This window comes from Ziziphus jujuba, chromosome 5 (genome assembly GCF_031755915.1).
Source record: "Ziziphus jujuba cultivar Dongzao chromosome 5, ASM3175591v1".
Classification (NCBI taxonomy): domain Eukaryota; kingdom Viridiplantae; phylum Streptophyta; class Magnoliopsida; order Rosales; family Rhamnaceae; genus Ziziphus; species Ziziphus jujuba.
Window position 1 is genome coordinate 7,677,290 of NC_083383.1, and position 24,990 is coordinate 7,702,279.

Here is a 24,990-nt window from a genome sequence, read left to right on the forward strand (position 1 = left end):
GAATGTAGGCATTAAATAGTGTTATAGAATTTAAAATAAAATAATCAAATATAACTATTCAAAGGATGGCAATGGTACAGATACTATGTTTTTTTATTAAAAAATTGATAATCAATTAGATGGTAGTTTAGATTGTAAAATTGATATTGCCTTACATTTATAGGAAGCAAAATCATTAAAAATATGCTAAATCATTAGGTATCAAAATTTTGGTTTAAAAAAAAAAAAAACAAATGATCATTTTAGATTTATTCTTCAAAATAAAATTGATAATTGATTGATTTAGGAATAAGATCCAAAATATACAACTAGATACAATTAACAATATTAAGAACGTAATATCTCTTTAACCATCCCGACAAAAAAATAAAAAAATAAAAAAAAATTCTCTTTAGTAATATCATGTTATACTAATATTAAGAATATAATAAGACAAAATAGTAATAGAAAAAAGATAAATAAACAAATCGGAATATTTTTTTTGCCTTTGCCTTTGTCTCTGAATTCTTTCTTTGGTACTTTGTAAATTTTACAAACGTTTTGTCATGTAATAAAAAGCATAGATATAAACTTTATATACATATATATATGTGTGTGTGTGTGTGTGTGTGTGTGTGTGTGTGTAAAAAACACTTGTTGACATGTTTTGTATACATGTTTTACAAAATTTAAAGAAATCCTTTTAACGTTCAATAGTAGACTACCCTTTGCCTTTGAATTGGAATATAGATGTTTATTCTTATTCACTATTTTTGCCTTTAATTATTTCATTATTATGTCCGTGCACTAGCAGTCCGATAAAAAAGCCACTCTTTCTTCGGGTAATATTTTGAATAGTTATATTTTGTTATTTTATTTTAATTCTAAATTGTATAAGAAAATTAACACTAATTAAATGTTAATACAATTATATTCCAATTTATTGACATGTCAGATTATGCCAAATTGTGATTACCAATTTCAAAGAAGCAGAATTGTCCTTGCCATATGAGCATTGTGGTTCCTGCATATATTAATTAAGACAACAAAGAAACAGAGGAGTAATGAAAAAGAAGATAATTAAAAATTATAAACAAAATAAAAACAATTTTATTTATATTTTTACTATTTGTATAATTCATTCCTATATGCCATTATGGGATACTTAATAATGGCACAACAACCAATCTCATTGATTTTTTAGCATTTCACATTGGATGCTTACTGGTAATTTGTTTACGAATAATCAAGAGCCTACCACTTAGAAGCCAAGAGAAAACCCATAAAAAAAACAAAATGAAGGAATTGGACACAACAAGTTTTCTTTAAAAAACAAAACAAAGATGCCACATGAAATCTTTTTGTTATCATTGGATGTATATACGAACGTATAGGAACAATGCCAACATCAGTTGGTCCCTCTCTGTGTTCGTCTTTATATATATATAACCGCCAGTAGAATAGAATTAAGCTACTTACAAAAAAAAAAAAAAAAAAAAAAATACATTAATTCCCTTCGCTTTGTGCTTCACAAAAAGAGCTTTGCACCAAATTCACCAAAAAATAAAAAATAAAAAAGAAGAGAGAGATAGAGAGATTTCGACACAATGGTAAGCCAGAAGGTCCTCTTGCTTGGAATTAAATTTATGTGTCTTCTTCTTTGAAAATCCAGGTATTCATTGTTTCTCTTGGCTAATTAATCCACATATGCTTCAGCAGGGCATTTGCAAGGATATTTTTTATAAAAGGAAAGATGCAAGGAGAGGAGGAAATAGAGCTGCAATTTTCGCACATGGTAATAAGAAAATCAAACGCAACATATATATATATATATATATACATATATATATATATATATATATATATATATTTTCCGCAAAATTGATTTATTTATTTTTTCCTAATCTTAGGAAATTAGCAAGATAATGTACATGATAATAATGTTGAGTGTGTAAATTGAATTGATCGTTGCAGTGATGGAGGGTCTGGAGAACATGGCGTTTGTAGCCAACGCCAATAGCTTTGTAACATACTTCTACGACTACATGAATTTCAGCTTGACAAAGTCAGCCAACACCCTCACAAACTACATGGGAACTGCATTTTTATTAACCCTCCTCGGTGGCTTCCTCTCTGATACCTACTTGTCCAGATTTAAAACCTGCGTCCTCTTCGCTTGCATTGAGTTGGTGGTACGTAATTCATCATCATCTTCTTCTATTATTATGTCCATGTTTTAATTTTTTGTTACAGAGACTAATGTATAATACTAGTTATTTTGGTATAATAATGGTCAGTGTATTTCAACCCAACATGTTTGAAACTTCTTCAATCTTTTGTCCCTGTTTATTTGGCATTCTATATGAAATATAAAGTGGCAAGTAGGGAAATGAATGAGCACCCAAAATTTGGGACAAGGCATTTTTAAAGACAATTTAAATGATTTGGCATTAATAAAATCATTGACCATAATAATAGTCAGTGTTGGTTCAACATTCAACATTCTTTTTTTTTTTCTTTTTTTTTTTTCCCCTTGAAGTTCAACATTCAACATTATGAGATAACAATCATGCACATTTACCTGTACGCACGATTTTTAGGTTTAATAATTTGTCAGGCTCAGTTCATTAAACATTTTTTTTTTTTTTTGGTGGGTGAATCAGCTCATGAACTAGATAATCGTTTATAATATATAGTTTTCTGATTAAACAATGGCACAAGCGCAGGGACATAGGACCAAATTTCAAAATTTTCAACAACTAGTCGCATAAAATCGTGGCATGATCGATTTGAGAGTATAAAGACAAGCTTCCAACTAAACGTGATATTAACATTTAAATATTGATTAGAAGACAAGAATAACTAGAAAACATATCCCATGAAAGGAATTAGAGGGAAGCTCACCGCTTCAGTGCATAAATCCAGTCAAAGTAAATATAGAAGAAATGAGTATCAAAATGCTGGCATAAACACACTAAATTAACTTTATCTTTGCACAAAATTGCCAACTCTTAAGTTGGTTTTATGGAACTGTACACATGTGCAGGGATATGCCTTACTAACAATACAAGCACACCAGCCCCAACTAAGACCCTTTCCTTGCAAAGACATTGGACCAGACCACAAGGACCAGTGCCAGGACCCAACAGCCAGCCAAGTTGCTTTCCTTCAAAGTGGACTATACCTGATTGCATTAGGTACCAGCGGAGTCAAAGCAGCTTTGCCAGCTTTAGGAGCTGATCAGTTCGACGCCACGGACCCCAAGGAGGCGTCTCTCCTAGCAAGCTTCTTCAACTGGTTCTTGTTTAGCTTCACCTCTGGAGCTATTCTCGGAGTCACTTTCTTTGTATGGATAAGTACCAACCGCGGCTGGGACTGGGGATTAGGCATTTCGACCGTCGCTGTATTCCTTGCTGTCCTCCTTTTATGCATGGGTTACTCTTTGTATCGTAATAACGTTCCCAAGGGAAGCCCCCTCCTCCGTATTCTACAGGTAAATTACTACTAACATTTTTCCAAATTGGTAAAATACGAATTCGTATTTGGTTTTACGTTATTTTGCATTGTTTGGTTCAGGTTTTTGTGGCTTCGTTCCGAAACCGTAAGCTTCCAATCCCAGAGAATGAAGCAGAACTACACGAGGTTCATGACAAAGAAAAAGGGCAAGACCATGAGATTCTTCAGAGGACAGATCAGTTCCGGTATAGTTTAGTATTGCTCTAATTCGAAACGCTTTCTTAAACTACAAAGAAAAGATGCATTAGTTGATTAGGATATTTGGTTTTCTTTTTTCTTGTTAGATTCTTGGACAAGGCAGCAGTGGTTAGCAGTAATCCAGGACAATGGAACTTGTGCACAGTTACACAAGTTGAAGAAACAAAGATTCTAATTCGCATGCTCCCAATCTTACTAAGTACTATCTTCATGAACACGTGTCTGGCGCAGCTTCAGACTTTTACCATCCAACAAAGCACAACCCTGGACACCAATCTCTTGGGTTTCAAAATCCCTGGCCCCTCCATCCCCGTATTCCCTCTGCTGATCATGTTCTTTACTGTCCCCTTATATGACAGGTATTTTGTTCCGTTCGCTAGAAGAATCACAGGGATCCCCACCGGCATTCGCCACCTCCAGCGGATTGGAATTGGCTTGGTGCTCTCTATCATTTCCATGGCAGTTGCCGGAGTGGTCGAGACCCGGCGCAAGTCTGTGGCCTTTCAACATGGTCTGGTTGACGGTAGTAAGCCTTTGCCAATGACCGTGTTCTCGCTGGCAATCCAGTATGGAATATTTGGGTTCGCAGATATGTTTACTTTTGTTGGAATTCTAGAGTTTTTCTATGAAGAGAGCTCAGCTGGTATGAGGTCACTAAGCACAGCCATCTCCTGGAGTTCATTAGCATTTGGCTACTTCTTGAGCTCAGTGGTGGTGGAGGTGGTAAACAAAGTAAGTGGTGGATGGTTAGCTAGTAATAATCTCAACAGGGATAAGCTCAACTACTTCTATTGGCTATTGTCAGCGCTCAGTGTGGTGAATTTTGGGGTCTATTTGATGTGTGCTTCTTGGTATAAATACAAAAAGGTGGAAGTAAAGGAAGGTGATTCCAAGTAAAAGGTTGTAATAGTAACAGTTTAACGAAGGTGCCTGGGAATGTATCATTTAAGGTAGGGATTTTCCTGAGGCTTTTGTAGTTTTATATATTGCTACCCAAGGGGTTGTGGTTTCGTTGTATGGTAGCATTGTACTGCAACTCATATAAATAAAATTAGCATATATCAGAATCATGGGACCTGATTAAGTGTTGATAACCGAATTGTCTATGGAGTGCAGCTCAAAATTACCCTAAGAGCCACCAAGAAAGGATTTTTTCAACTTATATACTCTCAACAGTTTCGTAAGTACTAGCAAAGCAGCTGTGTAGCTTATAAAATTTTCCAGCAATTATATACCGTTGAGGAATCAAATGGATTATGTGTAGTTGAAATAATAAATCCCACCAAGAAAAAATAGCCAATAAAGGAAAAATATGCAAGCAACGGATAAACCTAGCCACAACAAATTCAACTATCTTGAGGGAGAGAGAAGCAAATAAAATAAGAAAAGAGAGCAAGAAACAAGCACATCAAATATAACATGGTTGATCAAGCTGATCTACATCCATGGGGCAAGCAAGGAAGAGTATCTTTCATTAATTTTGAAAAATTACAAGCTTGCAGACTCCAACAATGGCCTCCAAGAGAACACACTCTCTCTAAAACAGGGTTTCTCACTCATAATATAACCCATAGTTCCAGTCCCAGAAAGAAATGATCACTAAAGAAGGGCTAAAATGTCATTTTAGCACCCAATTTTCGCAATGCTTCTCCAAAACTCCATTTTTCCTCACGACAAAGACTCAACACCATTGCACATCAAAACAAAACACCATCAAGCTTGTTAACTTCAAGTTAGAGTCATATTCAACATATAAACATATAATTGCAGCGAAATCACAAATTAAAATCAAGCATAAACTCAAAACATTCTAAAGGTAAGCTGTTGTTAATCTTTTTTGTTACAGGGTTTCTCACTCATAATATAACCCATCGCTCCAGTCCCAGAAAGAAATGATCACTAAAGAAGGGCAAAAATGTCATTTTGGCACCCAATTTTCGCAATGCTTCTCCAAAACTCCATTTTTCCTCACGACAAAGACTCAACACCATTGCACATCAAACCAAAACACTATCAAGCTTGTCAACTTGAACTGAAGAGTCACATTCAACATATAAACATATAATTGCAGCGAAATCACAAATTAAAATCAAGCATAAACTCAAAAACATTCTAAAGGTATGCTGTTGTTACTCTTTTTTGTTCACATTTTTTTCCTTTTTCTTTTCTTTGTTGAAAAAATAATGTATTTACAAGACAAATTATATGTTTCTTTTACAATTGACTTGCACTGTTATAGCTATCATCAAATGAGAAATGACGCTTATATGTAGAACATTCCCGAAGAAACTATGATACAACTCACAAGGAGTTCAACCTACCATTTGACATCCAATGTCAAAGCCTCGGGGGGAACGAGTATAGAAGGGAACTTCGTAAAGGAGATATTTGACATTAAACTACTCCATGCAGCTGTCTCTGCTACAATGAAAGGTTCTAGCTTCTTAACCATAACGAGCTTCAAATTCTCTTCCTCAACTCTTGCCAATACTTCAAACCAAACCCATTCAGTAGTTGGCCTTGTTCTCCACCCTGCCTTAGCCTGCCGAGTGACATTACTCCCAGAATTTCTTTCCAGTTCTAACCGAAAGCGGATAACAGCTGAAGTTTTTATTGTTCCTCGATAAAAACCTACATCGTGTTTACCTAAACTTCTCAAAAGTTTTTCTAGCATTGACATTCTTGAACTTAGGGAATCAATAGGGCGAGCCTGCTTCCTGTATTTATGATTACCATAGCACTTCTCTGCCAACAACTCAATTGTATCCCTTGACTGATAATTAGTTTCAATATAGGCATCAGGATTTCCAGTCCTGTATGCAACTAATGTCGTAACTAATGTTGTAGACCCTAAAACATGAACAGGCACCAAAGGTATACAGAAAGAATGCGAAAAGGGCCAAAAGTCACTATTCTCCTTGTCGATAATAAAACTTCCATTAACTGGTAAACCAATATCAGATGCATGAAAAGCAGACACTTCTCGAGCTCTTCTTACTTCAACTGTGATGCCTTCACCAACAAGAATCCGATTCAATCCATTAAGCGTGATGTTCATCTGGAAAGTAAAGTCAGAAGATCTAGCATGTCAGAAGTGACATTGAAAACAAAAACAACATAGATATGCACTTATATGACCAAAGTAGAAATGGAGAAAATCAACAAAACCCACCTAGCACCTATAAACTAAAGCAAATGAAAACCCTAGCTATTAAAATATCTAGGACAGACTACATAGAAGCTCTATCATGTGATAACTTATTATCCAATCCAAGCATCCAATTAAGTCTCCTTTGCCCTCCCTAAAAGCATGCTTTTGTAGCTAAATCATTATGGAAGCGAATCCAACAAGCATTAAAAGTCGAGCAACAAACTAACAAATATCAAAGGGTATAACAAAAAGAAAATATCTGAAAATATCCTTCAATGCTTGCTAAGATACTGTTTAAGTAGTTTGTCAACTCCTGTATACGGTGTGCCTTTAAAACTCAGAATACAGACTAGTCAAAAAGCATGAGACCATCGGTTTTATTGTGTATTTTGCTGACCGTGTTAGAAAATTTTGCATTTCATTGATTGCTACACCTCTCAGAGGAGATAACTAGGGGCGTATATTGAGATTATTTCTTTGTGTATCAGTATCACATTCATGTCATCCACTAGTCTAGACACAAGACAAAAATGTTGAAAGATATATTTACTTATCTTTTGAAAGATATACAAAAATGTTGAAAGATATATTTACTTATCTTTCATTTTTTTTTTCCCTTTTTGGAATAACAAAACGATACACAAGCACAGCACATGAAAATGTCTAATTATGGTAAGAATGGCATGGTAAAGAGAATCACAGGGATGTGCAGGACTGCACAATTTTAAATCAGCACCAATTCTAGAAAAACAGAGAGAGAGAGAGAGAGAGAGAGAAGTGGGATAATAAAGAATAAAAGCATACCGGCATTAAAAGCGAAGGGAAGGCGTCGGAAGAATCGACCCGTAAGTCGAGAGGACCCTCCACTTTGAAGGTATCAAGTACAGCCATGGAACTAACTTCGTTTACCAAAGACCCAAAATCATAGTGTTTGGGTTTCCTGAATTTTTTCCAGGAACCCACTTCGTCTGAGAATTTAGCCAGCAAGCTCGTCTTCCCGAGTCCGATTCGGAACTCATATCGCTGGGAAGTTCCAAATCTAAGCCTCCGAAGGTCCAATTTGGAAACCCTAGTGTCCTCCAACACCCATTTCTGCTTGGCCGAGATTTTCTTTACCACATCCTTAATTCCACAACCAAGTTAAAAATAAATAAAAATAAAAGCGGATTAGAAAAAGAGTTTTAAGAAATTAGAGATCCAAAGTGGAAAAAAAAAATGGAATGGAATCGGAGGAAGATATCTACCTGTAACAGATTTGAGGTGGAGGGGTTTAAGGGAGAGGACGAAGAAGTAGATACGACAATAAATGATTGATAAACGAGGAGGAGAAGAAGGAGGGACATAGGGATACGGCAACTTATCATCATCGTCAACGGACTCACTCCGACGACTTTCCTTTTCCTTTTTGACGTTTTTGCTTGGCTTTTGGGTTCAGCACGTTTTAGGTAAAACGGCAATCGGTTAATGGTGGCTGATTCAAAATTCTTCATCAAACGGTTCCAACTAACTATTCGCCTTGTTTCCTAGTGTATTGTTGGCCTGCCAGTATGGTGCGCTGATTTTATAAGGACCCTCTAATGCTTGTAAAATTCTGCTTTTCTTTTGTTTTTTTTCTTTACAAGGAATAAATAGAATGCAACAAATAATTTCTGATTTTTTTTCTTTTCTTTTTTTTTTTTCTTTTTTTTAATGGTAAAGTGGATTAGTATTTATCCTTTGAGTAAATAAGTCGCTGATTCTTTTGCTTAATAATATATTCGTTTTTTTCTTTAACCAAAATAGTATTTTTCTTTTCTTTTTTTTCTTTTTTTCTTTTTTTTTTTTTTCCTTGGACGTGAATATTTTTCTTCTTTTCAATTGTCAAATATTACAGTTTCAGACTATATAAAATTAAATTGACCCAGTGATTCAGTGTGCCAAACATTAGGAAGAGTGATCCATATTTAGAGGAATAACCATTTTACTCATTTAACATTTTTCCTTCAAAGTCCAATAAACAGATGAAAAAACAATCAAAGAAATGGACTAAAAATACAAAAAACAGTTAGTTCATATGACAGAAGAATGATACAGAAACAAAAATGGTGGGTCTTTTTTTTCTTCCACTCTTTTGTTAATTGAAGTTCAATTGGCCTCAGTTTGGGCCATCCACAGAATTACAAGGCAACGGACAAGTTATCCATTTGGAAAGTTACTGTCTAAATTATGAACGCAGGCAATGGAAAGACAAAAAAAGGAATTGAAAAAATATACAAATTCACAAATTGCTCATCATGAGCCAAAAGAGTGGGAAAAAAAGTTTAGAATAAAAAGTTAACTACTCAGATTGACATGCGTCATCTGAGATCTTCCAACCCCCTGCAGCCAGAGTGCAGTGTGTCAAGAAATTGGTATAGCATTGTTTGCTGAATCAGAGACTTTGGAAGGAGGCCAATACCGAAAAACTGATCTGCCAACAATGTTTTTGACTGGAAGAGGTCCCCTGAAAAAAACCAGTTTACGACATCAACATGTCAGAAACACAATCTAACAGTTAATACAATTATGCTGAACCAAATTCGATTGAAATGATTGTTATCTCCCATTAATTTTTATATTTTGAAGGAGTAAAGTAATTTTCTCCAAGCTAATTTCATGTGCATGAAAATAACCTTTCATCAAAAGCATCAAGAATCTAGCATATACCAATTATGGGAGTCAAAGCTGTTATTGCGATTGTCTCCCATCACAAAGACATAGCCTTCTGGCACAAGCTGCAAACCAACCGAAAAACCGAGTATAAGACTTTGTTAACAAACATGAAGAATGCATTAAAGTCTTAACTGATACGAAGAAATAAACAAATGGGATGGAAACGAATAAGAAAGCATTACCACTGGATCCATTTCATAAGCAAGCGGTTCCAAAATGAAATCTTCATATTGAACAACCCCATTCACCAGTAATTTCCCATCACGAACCTATCACATTGAAATCACACGAAATTCAGAATAAAAGTACCAAGGAAACAAGAGGCAAGAGGTAGATAGGAACCATTTAACGGATATGATATATTCTTACCTCAACATAGTCTCCAGCCTTTGCCACGATTCTTTTGATGAATACATCTCCTGAACCAAATCCAACTTCCTACAGAATGCATAAGGAATAGGGAGAAAGAAAATTCAGCACCAGATATCAGTCAAATGGAAAATTCTAACAACATGCAATCGGACATAGAGCTTACCTGTAAGATTGGAGGTGCCTTGAAAATTACTATATCTGAAACTTCAGGATTTCTGAAGACATATGACACCTGATTTATCAAACACACATCAACAAACAAATTAGCCAAGTATAAGAAATCATTTCTACAAAGAAAAATAGTTACCATCTATTTCACTCTCTAAATTAATCAATGAATACCGCATATAATACTAATCTAATCAGTATTAGCACTGAAATTATTCTAAATCCCGCTTGACCACGTTGCCAATGCCTAATTCTTAATAGCAGTGACCATCATAAACCGCAACATTTTATCCAAAAAATATAAATCCAATTACTTCATATTGAATTTTAAAACCAACAATTGCATATAAAACAATTCAGCTTTAAAAAATGAAAATTAGCCTACCTTTTCCGCTAGAATACGGTCACCAACTTCCAGAGTTGGGGCCATAGAAGAAGAAGGAATTGATCTGGGCTCCGCCAAGAATGAGCGGAACAGAATACTAACAGTGACGGCCGTGAAAACAGCCTTCGCATCTTCTGAACATGAGTTCAACAAGCGCGACAACCAACTGCTGCTCTTCTCCAGCCCCGTTGTTGTTGTTAACTGCTGCGAGTGCGAGTTCTCAGAGGCCTCGCAGTATACAGTTCCACCTTTATCCACTTCATTTACCGCTGAAACAGGAACAGACTCGTTACAGGGAAGCCACTTCGAGCCCTGTAAAAAGGGTATGATCGAAGCGGCTTTTAACGGAGAAATCCCAAACATCCCCGTAGATATAGACGACGAAGACGACTCCGATACACATGCCGTTGATTTCATCAACGAGATTAAGCCCAATAAAAGGGGGCTCTTAGAATTCTCACCCAGAATTTCTCCGGCGAGAGTGCTGTACATGGAAGACGAACTCTTAGCCCAGAAATTGGTTTGGGGACGAACAAATTCAGTTTGATAATTGCGAAAGGAGCCAGAACGATCGAGTTCGGGCTTCTGGGTGGGACCAAAGATACGAGACCGAATCCAGCACTCGTGAACGGCACGGCAATTGCCGAAGCGACTGCCGGCCGACGAGGCTAGATTCTGAGCGACATAGCCGGAGAAGGTGAAGGTAACACGGATAGCCATGATTACGATTTTGAGAAGCTGTGTGAAGAGAAGGTACAGGGTGGCTTCGGTAACTAGCAGTGTTGATCCAGGACGCCCTAGAATCCGAGAAACGACATTTCTGCAGAGGAAAACTTTGGATCGGAAAAGAAAAGGTTGAATTGGAAGTTAGGGCTACAATGAGAGTGGGCAGAGGACTGAAAATTGGGAATCGGAAGGTGGGGGGGTTTTGTAGAATAGGAGGTGTTCGGCCAAAAAAAAATGGAAGAGCTCGGAGCTACCGAGCTCTCGCTTGCAGAGAACGGAGGATTCAGGACTGCTTACGACGCGACAAGTCAAGACGAACAGCGAAGAAACGAAGAGGTTTTGGGTTTTTAATAGGACGGCCACTCTTTTCGGTTTTACAATTAACACCCTTTTCCTTACTTATTTACGATACTGCCTGTCGTTTTTGCGGATTACGATGATGGTTTTTTTTTTTTTTTTTTGAAGTCGTTGTGGCGCATTGGATTTTTTTTTTTTTTTGAATCTTTTTTCTTTTTCTCAAATTTACGGTTTATGCCTCAATTGTTTTTTTTTTTTTTTTTAATTCATAAGCTCTTGGGATTATATATCATCAAATCACAATGTAGACTTGAATATATATATTTAAATTAAATTACAATGAGGTATATTTTTAAAAAAACCCAGTATTTTATCATGTGTATTTCTTAAAATCCTGAGAAGATTTATCATATTATCTATCTTTTAAATATGTAATTTTAATTTGCACAAACAATATTTACATTTGAATACTAATCTTTAGTAAAGATTATAAACAAGGTCTTTAAATTTTGGTATAAAAATTTTTGTTCTTAATTACTGGAGCAATAATACTAGCATTAACATCATAAATGTGTATTTCGACCTCAACGATACAACTGAATTGGCTTTTCTTGAAATATGTTTTCATTTATTTTATATTATTCTCTAACATATGCATGACTTTTGAAAGTCCTGCACATCCATTCTTGTTTTTTTTTTTTTTTTTTTTGGCCTTTGTCATTGAATAATTCTAATTTACGAGCACAAAGGGCCGCCTCTGGTCGTGACTGTAATTAATTCCAAGATTATGGCTATTTGTTGCTTCCAGTCCTCTCTCGATAATTTTGTTTGACTGGAGAAAAGTCGTTTTTCTTTTCCTTTTTTATTTTTTTTTTCTTTTTTTTTTTAATCTTGATGTTGCCTTCCTGCTAGTTTCCTGCCCCTATTTTTAAAATGAGAAATTCCTAGCCAAAATAATAAAAAATGAAAAATAAAAAATGTTTTTAAATTATCCAACTACGATAATAGCCCTGAAATTCAAACTTGCATATGAATCAAGCCCAAATGCAGAGGATAGACCTGGAAAACAAAATCAAATATTTTTGCTTTGGTATTTTATCCCCTGTAGTTTTATGAAATTAAATAACTACCCTCTTAAATGGAACTTTCCTTGCAAATTCTCTAAATAAAAGAAAGATAGTTCAGTTACAAAAAGAAAAAAAAATTAATGGAGATATTACTGGATTTATTTTGTAAATAACATTCACGAGCCGAGATATTCTTGTAGTAATAATCTATATATATATATATATTCGCCAAAAAAAAAAATCTATATATATATATATATATTAAAAATAATAAAAAATTATTTTATTTAATCATTTTCAGCTTTGTTTTTATCACAATTAATGCTACAGTTTACAATCTTAATTTGAATATTGATTTTAATTTTGGTATGCTAAATTTCATGTATTATCAATATATACATTGTTATTTTTATATAAATTGTTGTTTCAATATATAATAGGAAAGTGGGATTTGCATCAAAATCAGACATATTGTTAATTTGTTATAAGACATCTTATGAAATTTTCCGTGCTGCAATAGTAATTGACATTTACTTTGGACTCTCTGCTCAAATAAAGAAACCTCGAGGATACAACGACGAAAACGTACAAAAAAAAATATATATATTTTTGGTAATTGGTTTTTGGCCCAAAAACATACACACGTGTAGAAAAGTAGAAGCAAATGCAATTAGTAAAAGGGGAGGAGGTGGTTCACAAGTGGAAGTGAGTGGTACAGACGCATGGGATGACGGAAGCGCATACATCACCCATGACCTGTCGGGATCAACAAGAAGCAATAAATGTCAAACTACTAATATTATAATCCTATGATTATTATTTTCAAAACGCAATGTTTTGGATCTTAATTATCATTTTCTCATCACATAATGCCATTTATTAATAAATAATCCTATGATTATTATTTTCAAGACGCAATGTTTTGGATCCTAATTATCATTTTCTCATCACATGATGCAATTTATTAATAAAGCTAAGTATTTGAACAGTTCTTGTTCTTGCTTCCATGGCGATGCTTGACTGCACGAGCCCCTTTGTTTTTTTTTTTTTGGTCCTCGTATTCTTTTTTTAATCTTATAAAACAGTTTCAGTTATGGAACTTCAAACTACAATTAGATATACGTATATTTATACATATATATATATATATATATTTAATATTGAGAGTTGAACCTTCCAATTTGAAATCTTTATTTGAGTAATAATGGTATGATATCCATTAAAAATAATAATATTAATAATAAATATGAATATAAATATAAATAAGTATAATCAAATATAAACCAAATTAACCAATAAAAATAATGTCATTTAATCATTTTAATGTTATGGTAGACTTTTTTTTTTTGGCCATAATATTATTTTTATACTAAAAAATCATCAGATTATGCCACGAGAACAATTATAATCACATTTACATAATTATGACCACATCAAAATTTATAATACAAATCAATTATATTGAAGTTGCAAATATATTGACTTTACAAATTCAATATCCTAATGTGATAACTATTGCACATCTAACTACCTTAAATTTAGAGAAAATTTGCATACAACAGTGATATTACATTTTTTTTTTTTTTTTTGGGGGAACGGTGATAGTATATTATCTATACCACTTTAAATTATTATGTGTTACATAAAAATTTCGAGGGTAAAATGAAATTTGAGTGAATGCATAAGGGGACATATTTATAATTTAAAAAAAAAATAAAGTTTCTAAATTAAGAATAATTTTTTTTATGTAATATAAATACGGTTTTTAGCAAATAATAAAGTAAGAATTAAAAATTTAAAACTAAGAAGACATACTTTTCATTCTTTGCCATTCATGAGCTGCCACCTGCAATGAGACATTGGACATAACTGAGATGCATGCATGCGTTGATAGTTGAAAAATCAAACTAACGTTTTGCTTTAGGAAAAATATTATATATTCATCAATATGAAAGGGTAGGGTTAATAACAAATATATATATATATATATATTTCAAGCAAAAAAAAAGAAAAAAATTATATATATATATAAAAAAAAAATTTTTTGTTTTTTTGCGGTGAATTAGTTAATAATAAATAATGAATTAAATATTGGATGACTCCGGTACTATAATTGTCCATAAAATAGTGCCGCCAGTCCAGTCAACGGCATTATAACAAACGACACCTTCAACTGGAAAAAATTTCTCTTTCTGTTTGAGACCTGAATATTTTATACATTGAACCTGCCAGAAACACCACGTAAATTACGTTAAAAAACTGTCGCCGAGCCTTACTAGATGTGCCAAACCAAATAAAAAAATAACCACAATATCAAAGAATGGGCCAAATAAATTTGAAATGGGCCGGCAGGTTCCTTGAGCCCAAATTCGACGAACAATTGAGTTGGCTTGCAAAATCTGCATCCCAACACTCATTCATCTTGGCCCATCACCACCCAAACGAGAATGTCTTGCAAAATCTGCATCCCAACACTCATTCATCTTGGCCCATCACCACCCAAACGAGAATGTCTTCTTTTCACACCATGAACGTATAGCTCTATGTTTTTATGATACAACTCATATTGTATGTTAAAGTGCTGATTTTTAACAATTAAAATTAAAAAATAAATAAATAAATACCGAAGTTCATCCATATATTTTTACCTGAAAAGCAACGTCTTAATCAGGACCCGCTAGAAAAGAAAACAGAAAAAAAAAAAAAAAAGAGGTTGAGTAGTGAGCGCCGATTTCGCTTTCGGCAGTATGGGAATATATATATATATGTCCACTATTTTGGCTTCTGATTGCTTGATTGCAAATAAACATGATTGCACAAGCAAAAATATAATTGCAATTGGAAAATGGAAATAAATAAGAATGATAAGGGGTTAATACGCATGCGGTTCCCAAAAAAAAAAAAAAATCAGCAATTAAAAAAAAAGAAAAAGAAAAAGCCAGAGACAGTAAGTTAAAAAGTAAAGAATGAGGCTTCGTTTTTAACTTTTAACCTCCACATCATACTCACAGCAACGCATGCAAAGTGCCAATGTGGGCACAGAGCCAAAAGGCCGAGAGAGAGAGAGAGAGAGAAAGAGAAAGAGAGCCACCGGCTGGGCTGGTAGCACACGCAAGACGCATGCACGTGGTGGTGTCGGGCAAATCTGACATTTTTCTCTTTTATGTTTTCCACTTTTTTCAAAGTTACCGCCATGCACAAATCGATGGCCCTCCAAACCCACGCGCATTTATACCATATGCTTTTGGCGTCGTGTTAGTGTTAGTGTTACCCTAATATGATCTTTTAGGACCACTCCAAGTTGTGTGCTTAGTTCCCATCAATCTTAAACTCACTCACCATTAACCACCTCCTTGGGATTTCAAAAATGTTTTCCTTTCATCAATGTCTTATATGAGAAGAATCACAACAATGAAGAACAATGCTGTTCAATATCTGCCAAAAAATAGTTGCACTGTTACTGTAATTATCATAAATTTTTAATCATAAAAAAGTCAAATCATGATAAACACAAATAATGCATGCTTACATTATTTGATATATATAAAACAAACATATTTGATCACCATTGTATTATATGATAAAACATTTTGTTTTGACAAGCCATTTGATTATTTTTGTATTTATATCCATAAAAAAAAAATTGAGATATTTAATAAAAACTGAAAATTAGTAAAAAAAAAAAAAAAAAAAAAACGTAACGTATTTAAGAAGTCAATGAATGTATAAACAATATCACACCAGTCAACGGTTCTGCAGGGTAAAGGCGTGGAACCCCAAACATCTATCTGTGGCCCAATGTTGGACAAAGAAGATTTTCACATAATTACGCGCCATTCATCGCGTGCATGTACTAGTCTCTTCCAAAACCTCGCAAAACCTGAAATTCCGGGCATCAGAGCGCTTCAGTGAGAGCAGAGACCGGGGGTGACCCCACCTAATGAAATGATCATTCGGATGAGATTGATGAACTCTTCGACCCACGACACGTCACCCTCTATTAGTCGGACCCCACATTATAATCTAATTATATTCCTTCATACGATCACTCTTTTCTCTACGCTGCACTGTCCATCCATCCTACTGGCACATCAATCAAAATCAAGCCGTCAACTTCACTTCTGATTTTGAGATTAGCGTTTCTACAAAGAAATGCATGGCTTCCAAAGCTTGCAAAACGATCAGCACCGTTGAAAGAAAACTCTCATCAAGGAGGTCCCACATCCGATGGTATGAAATGTCAAGAGCGGGAATCAGATCAGCAAACTGTGCAAACTTTCATGTTGCGTGTGTGTGTTTATGCTTCACATCCTTTTCTTTTCTGTATATCGACCATTCCTCTTTTACCGTCTCTCCTCTCACTACAAAACACTCCATGCCCCGACACACTGAAAGCAAAAAGAAAGACATAACCCCAAAAAAAAAATCACAAATGCATAAAAATAGAAAGATAATTATGAAAAAAAATGCATTCTCCATTATTGTCTTCTCGGACTAAACCTCTATTTCAACCCCACAGACAGAGCAACTCTCTCTCTATTCTCTCTCTAACAGGGTAAGCATTAAGCAAGCCCAGTTTCACCATCGAAGGGCAAGCAAAAAAGATTTGTCCTTTTGGGTTCTAGAGAGAAAAAAAAATGGAAGAGAGGCCCGAGACGGAGCTCATATCAATCCCGGCGAGTCCACGTGGAGTGTCGACGCCGGAGATACAGACGCCGACCGGACAGAGATCTCCCAGGCCCATGTCTAAGGATGCGAAATCGTCGACGGCGTGGACTCCGACGTCGTTTATATCGCCTCGGTTCTTGAGCCCGATCGGTACGCCCATGAAGAGGGTGCTCATCAACATGAAGGGCTACTTGGAAGAGGTGGGCCACCTCACTAAGCTTAACCCTCAAGACGCATGGCTTCCCATCACCGAGTCACGCAATGGGAATGCTCATTACGCTGCGTTTCATAACCTCAATGCTGGTGTTGGCTTCCAGGCACTGGTTCTTCCTGTTGCTTTTTCTTTTCTGGGCTGGTTCGTTTCTCACTTCTCACCACTCATCTTGTCTATATCAAACATATTTTTTATATCAAACATTTTTTTTTTTGAGTTTTGCTTGAAAAAAGTTGCTTCTTTGATCTCTTTATTTTTCTTTTGCCCTTTGTTGGTATAGGATTCAAACTGGTCTGATTATTTTGCTTCATTTTTTTAAGTAAGAGGGTTCTAGATGTATTTTCATTTGGGGTTATTAGGTTGCCATTACCATTTGAAGTTGAGGTCTTTATTTCTCTGAACAAAGTACCGACCTCACTCTGCCTATTCCTACTTACTATTGCACTTCCATTTTTTTGTCCCTCTAAATTTTTTTCATATTTTAGCTGATTTAGTCCTCAGTTCTTGCAAATTTTAGTTTGTAAGCTTTTGTATTATGTAAAAGATAATTATATGTGCAGAGAAGATTAATTTCCTCTTTATAAAATTTAATTTTCTGAAAAATAGAAGAAACAGAATTAAGTAAATCTCTCTCTCTCTCTCCGCATATATCTGGCCCCCTCATATCACATGGTAGTCGCAAGAATTTGACTATAGTTTTATGGATTGTGGGTCTAGTGGGTAAAGCTTTTCCATTTATTAATTATTAAAGTTGATTATAGATTTGATTTGGAGAAGAATAGAAGATCCTTGAGGCAAGTCATTTCGACCCTTTATCTTTTACTTTTCCACAAGTTCAATGATTCTGGAGAAATGCCACCTATCGTACTGGGGTCGCCCATAATTCTGTTCTTCTTTTAGGATAGGAACTAAATATTAAGCAGAGAGGCCTTTTTAACCTTTTCGAATTTATATTTAGCCTTCTTTATTAAAAAAATCCATATTGCTGCAATGACTTCAATTAATAACGGTAAAGTTCTAATTTGTGCAGCCTTTGGTAGTATACTTTATTTTCCTTTAAACTTTTGTTCAGTTTTTGTTTTTGTCTTTTATTTTTATTTTTTATTTTTATTATATGTTAATCTGTACTTCTTTCTCAATCCAATGCCTTTTCTTCAAATTGTTTCGACTAAACTATGAAACATACCTAGTGCACGACCCTGTATAAAGCTAGCGATAAACACTATTAATCTGTACGTCTTTCCCATCCAATGCCTTTTCTTCAAATTGTTTTGACTATACCATGAAACAAACGAGCGTACAAAGTTACCGACAAACACTACAACAAAAAAGTCAAATAATTATCTCCTATTTAAGTACCAGCACTGAGCTCCAAAAAACAGTGTTCTTGGAACTTAATTCTATTGATAATAGAACTAACTCCAGATTTGAGGATCTGGCTATTGTAAATTGGTCACACAGTTGTGAATTTATGAGAATGAATAAATAATCAGTATAATAAAAATCATGGAGTACATAGTTCATAGCTGCAATTCATGATCTCGTAAGTGGAGTAAAGATTTCTTAATTGACTTGTTTTATTGTGAATAATAATGGCTGCAGGAGTTGGGGAATACTTTCCTTGACTATAGCCTACTGTTGGCAACTTTACACGTTGTGGATTCTAGTTCAGCTACATGAAGCAGTTCCAGGAAAGAGGTACAATAGATATGTGGAACTTGCACAGGCAGCATTTGGTAAGTAGCCTACCAAAATCTTGTTTGTGGCTCAAATTTGTAAAATTTAATACCATACACCCTAGAAATGAAAACATACAGGAAACATTTTCTTAAACCACTTTCCTATTATGTTTTTGGCTATTAGGCTTGCTTGGTTTCCATTGATAGCCTTGTTCTTATGTTTGAAAATAATGATTAATTTCTTTTACAAACTTGTTAAATTCTTCGCTTTATGATGGCAGGGGAAAGATTGGGTGTTTGGCTTGCTCTTTTCCCAACAGTATATTTATCAGCGGGAACTGCAACGGCATTAATTCTCATAGGAGGGGAGACAATGAAACTATTTTTCCAAATAGTATGCGGTCCCCTTTGTACATCAAATCCTCTCACAACGGTTGAGTGGTATCTGGTGTTCACTTCTTTGTGCATCGTTCTGTCTCAGCTCCCAAACCTAAATTCTATTGCAGGACTTTCACTTGTTGGAGCTGTGACGGCTATTACTTATTCCACGATGGTTTGGGTCCTATCTGTAAGTCAACAAAGGCCACCAACAGTTTCTTATGAACCTCTTTCATTGCCATCATTTTCTGCTTCCGTCTTTTCAGTCTTGAATGCGCTTGGAATTGTAGCCTTTGCTTTCAGAGGGCACAATTTGGCTTTGGAGATTCAGGTATGCTCTCAGGGATTTCAAACGGCACCGTATATGATCCATAATTGTTTTAGTTAAAGTTATTATTTTTGGTAATCTGAAAAATATAATTTACTTCTTTCAGGCAACAATGCCATCAACCTTTAAGCATCCTGCTCATGTACCAATGTGGAGAGGAGCCAAAGTAGCTTATTTTTTCATTGCTATGTGCTTGTTCCCTATTGCCATTGGAGGTTTCTGGGCCTATGGGAACCTTGTAAGTTCTCTAACTTTGGCATTGCATTCTCATTAATATAGGAATGGTAGATGTGAAGATTATTCAAGATTGGATTTGGAAAAGCTTGTATGCATGGTCAGTGAAATCATTCAAGGACCTGAATGTGTGTGAATTATTACCTTCCATTATACATAAGACCCTTGGACATGAAACTCCTCAAACTTTTTTTTTTTCAACTTGAAGCTTTTGGGATTAGTAGTTTTGACTGATTTGATTGGTTTCGATGTTGTCTTGTTTTTGTTGCAGATGCCGTCAGGGGGAATCCTCAATGCCTTGTATGCGTTTCACAGTCATGACATTCCAAGGGGGCTTCTTGCAATGACTTTCCTTTTAGTTGTCTTCAACTGTTTGAGCAGTTTCCAAATATACTCCATGCCTGTCTTTGACAGTTTCGAAGCTGGCTACACTAGCCGTACAAATCGCCCCTGCTCAATATGGGTCCGATCTGGTTTCAGAGTCTTTTATGGATTTATTTCCTTCTTCATTGGTGTAGCGCTCCCTTTTCTATCAAGTCTAGCTGGTCTATTAGGAGGACTCACACTTCCAGTCACCTTTGCTTACCCTTGCTTCATGTGGGTTCTCATAAAAAAGCCTACCAAATTCAGCTTCAATTGGTATTTTAATTGGATCCTGGGTTGGCTTGGTGTTGCCTTCAGCTTGGCTTTCTCAATTGGAGGTGTGTGGAGTATGGTGAACAGTGGACTCAAGTTGAAGTTCTTCAAGCCTAATTGACAAGTAAACGGAAATCCGGGAAGCTGTCAATCTGGGTTATGTGAAGGATATTTTTATATTCGTTTTACCGCCAGTTAATTAAATACGTCGTGTACCTTATTGTGTTTCTTATGGCACATATTTTTAAATGGTAATGAAGAATTCAATGTCATCTACTTCTGTCTAATACTTGTTTCCTCTTTTCAAATAATGAAGATAAGCGTCAAGTATTGAGAGTATACACGGGGCAGAATCTCCTTTACGATACTGACAATCTAATTGTATTACCCAATTTAAAAATGTTTTCTACCACTTGGAACTTATTTATGTAATAGATATATATGCCATGTAACTTATCTTCACCAATCACAACCTTCAAAGTAAAATCAACTATTTATAATCGCATGCAATATTATCAATGATAAAATAAAGCATGTATTCACCCAAAAAAAATAAAATAAAATAAAATAAGGCATGTAAATCCTATTTAAATATAGTGACAATATTATCAATGATAAAATAAAGCATAATGAACGATTTGTAACACCATATAATTCTTATTTGGATTATATTAAAAGTTTGTGGTAGATCTAAACTACTGTTGCAGGAAATAAAGCCAAAAAGAAAATGAGGGTTTGACCAGCCAGAGAAACAAGCGTGATTAAAGAAATGAATGAATGGAGTCCAACATAGATAGATGATAGTCCACCGAAGGTGGGGCTGCAATGATAATGGATGCTTCCTGGAAAGGAAGAGAAGTGATTAGAGAACCATGCGCCTTGGGGTTTAGGTGGCCTTTTAATTTAATTTATTCAGTGAAAGCAGTAATACAACAGTTTTCCTGATATCAAGTGGATAGTTTGGTGAGTGGGCCTCACTAAATATCCCCACAAGGAATTATGACTCCACCTGACATATCTTCTCTTTTTTATAGCCTCCTTAAATTTAAGAATATGAATGTCTAAGACCAAATCCCACCTCCGTTCTCCTAGGTACTTACAGTTTTTTATTTATTTTCTATTTGCAATTTCATTAGATATATATATATATATATATATCAATACAAAGGCAGTCTATCGCCATGTATGTTCTAATTCTCTGGCTAAATTGAAGCATTGGAAGCTTTTGGCACCACTCTAGCACCAAACTTGTCTGCTGACATGCACCGATTTGTTCGTTTTGCTTTGTAATAAATTTTATAACGAACTTGCTGGCAGTTAGCATTTGTGTCAACTTTATTTTTATTTTTATTATTTTTTTCAAAAAAAGAAACCCACTTCTTAAAATGTTTGCATGGAGCTAGCTAGCTATATATGACTTAAGCCAATTCTCATTACTAAATAGAATTTCACCCGGCCGGGTTTCCCAATGCTGCACAATCTGTATTAAGGTTTAAAATAAATCCCCCACCGACAAAAGTTTCAAATCATATGCGTGATTGGAGGACATAGTTTATCATGGACACCAAATATGTCCAAAACCTCAGTACAAAGAAAATGAGATATCGAATTCCCATTCAGACAGTTTGGTAACCGTGCAATTGAATAATCCTTCTTCTTCGGAGTGGTATACTCGAAGCCCGTCCAAATTACTAAAAGCACATTTTAGCAGCATGCTTATATGTATATAAAAATATTCACATTCACAGCATTAGAGCATAAAACAAAACAGGAATAAATCTTTCAAAACCTCCTATGCTGATCAATGCCACGTCATTCTTACTTAAACCACTTCAAATATGGCAGTTGTAAACAATGCACATATTGCAACACCTTCCTAGCTTGAGCAGAAAGAAAGATGCAGATGTTGCAAAATCATCGCACTGGATTTTAATATTAATATTAATATTCCATCTGATTAGGTTCAATTAATGTATAACTCGGTGTTTATTCTATGTCAATGTGTATAAAGCGGTGCCTGTTTTATAAATTTTTTACTCGTGCGTTTCTGCGTTCATATTTGGCTTATTCCCTAATTTTGTATGTACATCCAATTAATTAAGTGATCAAGCACCTTCTTCGAGAAGGAAATTTTACATCACACGGTGATCCAAGAAATAAGATTAGCGTTTTTTATTTCGTTTGGATGCACATGTTTATGTCGATATTCCGAGACCATAATCAACCAAACATGCCACTAAGCCAGTAAAGCTAAACTCCTATATTAAAATCGAAAACTTAGATGCCTCAAGCTCCTCATTATCTCTTTTGATGAAATTGCTGTTTGATAAGTTTTGAGGAAACAAAGAAAAAGGAAAACAGTAATAATTTTAACACAAACAGACTTGGAATGAAAATATGCCTTTTTTTTATTTTTTATAATAAGAGAACCCAAAAGCAGTCCTTTTTGTCCATTCTCTTGCACCATTTGTGTCCAAGATGGACAAAGATTTACAGAAAGCCAAGAAAAGAACCCAAAAAAAAAAAAAAAAAAAAAAAAAAAAAAAAAAAACTAAGATTCATAAGCAAATACCTATCTCACCCATTGTCTGTACCTACCATAAAACTGACCCTAAAAGGGGCCAAAAAAAAAAAAGTTGAAAAACCCACCAATATACGAACCGACAAGAACACTACTCAAAACCAGAACCCACAAAAACAAAAAAAAAAAAAAGATTTTTCTGGATGAAATTGGAGTGTGAATTACTTCATACCCTTCCCTGGCATGGAAATAGCAAGGTCAGGCCATGCAAAGCAATCACCTTCCACCAATCCACCATCGGCACCGTTCATCTGCCATGTGGTGTTGCATCCCGATGAACCTCCCGAACCATCACTACCATTTCCGAACTCACCAACTTCGAGAAACGGCCAAACTCCCCCTCTGCCATACCCAAAGCCCATCTCATCCATGCCCTGTCCGAGTCCAAGCCCATACCCACCCAGCGCCAACAACCCCGATGGTTGTGAAGAACATCCCAGCAACGAGGTAAACCCAGCCCCGCCGTTCACGTTCTCATTCAGATTCAAATCATCGCAGGAACTCATTTCAGGCTTGGCACAGGGCAAAACTGGAACGGATTTGCAAGGGATAGGAGGAACAAGGTGGTCCTGGGTGTTGGTGAGAGAAGAAGAGGAAGAGGATGAAGACGAAGAAGAAGAGCGAGAACGCTTGGAGTTCTTGCGAGAACCACCTCCGACGGGGATATCTCGGAGGGTACCTCCCTGAGTCCAGTACCGGCGGCAGGACTTGCAGAAGTGGCGAGGCTGAGAGAGATTGTAGTTGTTGTAGTAACAAAACTTGGTGTTGTTAGAATCGCAGCGTGGGCAAGGCAGTGGATCGCTTTGGGGTGGTGGGTGCTCCATGCTTTGCGCTTGTGCTTTCACCGATCGCCTATTATCCCCCGAGTCCGATGGCATTTTTTTTTTTTTTTTGGGTTCTGTTTTCAATGATATGGTCGATATGCTTTTGCTTCTCTCTGCTGTGTTTGTTTTCAGGGGAGTGAAAGAAAGAAAAAGAAAGAGACAGAAGATTTGAGAGAGAATGAAGTTTGGTAGAGATGCTCTACACCTTTTTATTGCGTGTCTCTGTTCTATATGAGAGAGAGTGAGTGAGAGAGAAAGAGAGCGCGCGTGTGCGGATTTGAGGTGGTGCTCAGGAGCAGCTGAAAGAATTCGGTTCCGTACATGTTGTAAAACGCGTGGCTCGGCTGGTATTTTGTGAGAGTGAGCTTTAGCCTTCTGGTTTGGTATATACAATAATATATGATGATTCACTGCGAGTATGAACATTCATAAATCTATGCATCTGTGCATGTCAACGTGTTTGATATCGAATGGATGAGCATCTGATACAATGATGATAATGGAGATTGCCCAATGACACCTATAGAAAGTTGACACCTTTGTAAGTAGTCAATTGTTATTACAAAGGGTCGGTCCAAAAAACAAATTTATTACGAGACTTCAAAAGAAATATTCATCCGTAAGCAAACCTAGAAAGTAAGAAACCGAAGAGACTGGATTCATAAAATAATAATAATAATAATAATAAAAAACACAATCCAATCCTTGTATACTAATTTTATATTATATGTATATATATATATATATATATATAATAAAAAATTAAAGATTAAGAAGATATAGAGAAGTGACGGGAGGCAGAGGTTTTACGAGAAAGAGTGAAGGAGGGGGTAACCGCCAAAGGCGGAGAGAATATAATTATGAGGGGAGAGGAAGAGGACCGACAACATGATTGTTG

General features: G+C 35.5%; 4 protein-coding genes across 4 annotated transcripts; 2 read left to right on the top strand and 2 right to left on the bottom strand.

Moving 5' to 3' along the window:
* The first annotated feature begins 1,662 nt into the window (after positions 1–1,662).
* Positions 1,663–5,665, top strand: LOC107420346 (protein NRT1/ PTR FAMILY 4.6). Its single transcript, XM_048475550.2, has 5 exons — positions 1,663–1,774; positions 1,954–2,171; positions 3,026–3,472; positions 3,556–3,680; positions 3,780–5,665. Exons 1-5 carry the CDS (start codon positions 1,687–1,689, stop codon positions 4,588–4,590), a joined length of 1,689 nt encoding a protein of 562 aa, XP_048331507.2. The 5' UTR covers positions 1,663–1,686; the 3' UTR covers positions 4,591–5,665.
* A 138-nt stretch (positions 5,666–5,803) lies between these two features.
* On the bottom strand, positions 5,804–11,541 carry LOC107420354 (uncharacterized). The gene is made up of 9 exons (XM_016029288.4): positions 10,461–11,541; positions 10,071–10,139; positions 9,905–9,973; positions 9,718–9,804; positions 9,530–9,597; positions 9,230–9,326; positions 8,089–8,367; positions 7,649–7,966; positions 5,804–6,751 (listed from the first exon to the last, which is right to left on the bottom strand). The coding sequence occupies exons 1-9, from the start codon at positions 11,178–11,180 to the stop codon at positions 6,011–6,013; spliced, it is 2,448 nt and encodes an 815-aa protein (XP_015884774.3). The 5' UTR covers positions 11,181–11,541; the 3' UTR covers positions 5,804–6,010.
* A 5,387-nt stretch (positions 11,542–16,928) lies between these two features.
* On the top strand, positions 16,929–20,974 carry LOC107420358 (lysine histidine transporter-like 8). Its single transcript, XM_016029293.4, has 5 exons — positions 16,929–17,573; positions 19,035–19,168; positions 19,393–19,820; positions 19,924–20,055; positions 20,323–20,974. The coding sequence occupies exons 1-5, from the start codon at positions 17,188–17,190 to the stop codon at positions 20,806–20,808; spliced, it is 1,566 nt and encodes a 521-aa protein (XP_015884779.1). The 5' UTR covers positions 16,929–17,187; the 3' UTR covers positions 20,809–20,974.
* A 2,097-nt stretch (positions 20,975–23,071) lies between these two features.
* Positions 23,072–24,523, bottom strand: LOC107420329 (dof zinc finger protein DOF3.4). Its single transcript, XM_016029255.4, has one exon. It carries the CDS (start codon positions 24,516–24,518, stop codon positions 23,430–23,432), a length of 1,089 nt encoding a protein of 362 aa, XP_015884741.3. The 5' UTR covers positions 24,519–24,523; the 3' UTR covers positions 23,072–23,429.
* Between the last annotated feature and the right edge of the window lie 467 nt (positions 24,524–24,990).